Source organism: Eimeria tenella, genomic scaffold (genome assembly GCF_000499545.2).
Source record: "Eimeria tenella Houghton genomic scaffold, Eth_scaff598, whole genome shotgun sequence".
Taxonomy (NCBI): domain Eukaryota; phylum Apicomplexa; class Conoidasida; order Eucoccidiorida; family Eimeriidae; genus Eimeria; species Eimeria tenella.
Window position 1 is genome coordinate 1,250 of NW_013543422.1, and position 1,968 is coordinate 3,217.

Here is a 1,968-nt window from a genome sequence, read left to right on the forward strand (position 1 = left end):
ACAAAATGCGCAGCACTTGGTGCACCCGTCCGCCACGTCGAGGTGCTGTTCCGGGATTTCAACCCGGGACCTCTCGCACCCTAAGCGAGAATCATACCACTAGACTAAACAGCCGACGAATCCCGCAGGTGACCTTCCACAGCGCACCCCCACCCAACCTGCCCTGTCCTCCGCTAGTCACCCCCTCCGCTGCATCGCACTATTTTCCGACACGCGCGGCCCGCCTCTCCCCTGCAAGCCACCTCCCATGCGCTTCCTCCTCTTCACCTCCAAAACGGCGCTCCCTCCTCTCCGAACCCCCTCCCTCAGCCACAGCGACCGCCTCCCCAGCCGCTCCAACTGCAGCCCACCCACAAACCAAAGTGTCATCGCCGCACCAAAAACGAGCAGCGGAATGCACCGAACACAACCACGCCCTTGTCCTCGTGCTGCAAGCTTCCATTCACGACCCGTCAAACCACCACACACAACCCACCTCGGTTTGGAGGAGGCATCAGCATGAGCAGTTGCGGCGGGGACAAAATGCGCAGCACTTGGTGCACCCATCTGCCACGTCGAGGGGCTGTTCCGGGAATTGAACCCGGGACCTCTCGCACCGTAAGCGAGAATCATACCACTAGACTAAACAGCCGACGAATCCCGCAGGTGACCTTCCACAGCGCACCCCCACCCAACCTGCCCTGTCCTCCGCTAGTCACCTCCTCCGCTGCATCGCACTATTTTCCGACACGCGCGGCCCGCCTCTCCCCTGCAAGCCACCTCCCATGCGCTTCCTCCTCTTCACCTCCAAAACGGCGCTCCCTCCTCTCCGAACCCCCTCCCTCAGCCACAGCGACCGCCTCCCCAGCCGCTCCAACCGCAGCCCACCCACGAACCAAAGTGTCGTCGCCGCACCAAAAGCGAGCAGCGGAATGCACCGAACACAACGGCGCTCCCTCCTCTCCGAACCCCCTCCCTCAGCCACAGCGACCGCCTCCCCAGCCGCTCCAACTGCAGCCCACCCACGAACCAAAGTGTCGTCGCCGCACCAAAAACGAGCAGCGGAATGCACCGAACACAACCACGCCCTTGTCCTCGTGCTGCAAATTTCCATTCACGACCGGCCAAACCACCACACACAACCCATCTCGGTTTGGAGGAGGGAGCAGCATGAGCAGTTGCGGCGGGGACAAAATGCGCAGCACTTGGTGCATCCATCCGCCACATCGAGGGGCTGTCCCGGGAATTCAAAACAAGACCTCTCGCACCCTAAGCGAGAATCATACCACTAGACTAAACAGCCGACGAATCCCGCAGGTGACCTTCCACAGCGCACCCCCACGCAAGCTGCCCTGTCCTCCGCTAGTCACCTCCTCCGCTGCATCGCACTACTTTCCGACACGCGCGGCCCGCCTCTCCCCTGCAAGCCACCTCCCATGCGCTTCCTCCTCTTCACCTCCAAAACGGCGCTCCCTCCTCTCCGAACCCCCTCCCTCAGCCACAGCGACCGCCACCCCAGCCGCTCCAACTGCAGCCCACCCACGAACCAAAGTGTCATCGCCGCACCAAAAACGAGCAGCGGAATGCACCGAACACAACCACGCCCTTCTCCTCTTCTTGCAAGCTTCCATTCACGACCGGCCAAACCACCACACACAACCCACCTCGGTTTGGAGGAGGCAGCAGCATGAGCAGTTGCGGCGGGGACAAAATGCGCAGCACTTGGTGCACCCATCCGCGACGTCGAGGGGCTGTTCCGGGATTTCAACCCGGGAACTCTCGCACCCGAAGCGAGATTCAGACCACTAGACTAAACAGCCGACGAATCCCGCAGGTGACCTTCCACAGCGCACCCCCACGCAACCTGCCCTGTCCTCCGCTAGTCACCTCCTCCGATGCATCGCACTATTTTCCGACACGCGCGGCCCGCCTCTCCCCTGCAAGCCACCTCCCATGCGCTTCCTCCTCTTCACCTCCAAAACGGCGCTC

At 62.1% G+C, this 1,968-nt stretch overlaps 1 protein-coding gene across 1 annotated transcript; it reads left to right on the plus strand.

Moving 5' to 3' along the window:
* Positions 1-522: 522 nt before the first annotated feature.
* ETH_00026055 (uncharacterized protein) lies at positions 523-1,788 on the plus strand (the record flags this gene model as incomplete). The annotated part of the gene is made up of 1 exon (XM_013377643.1): positions 523-1,788. One exon carries the CDS (start codon positions 523-525, stop codon positions 1,786-1,788), a length of 1,266 nt encoding a protein of 421 aa, XP_013233097.1.
* Positions 1,789-1,968: the final 180 nt, after the last annotated feature.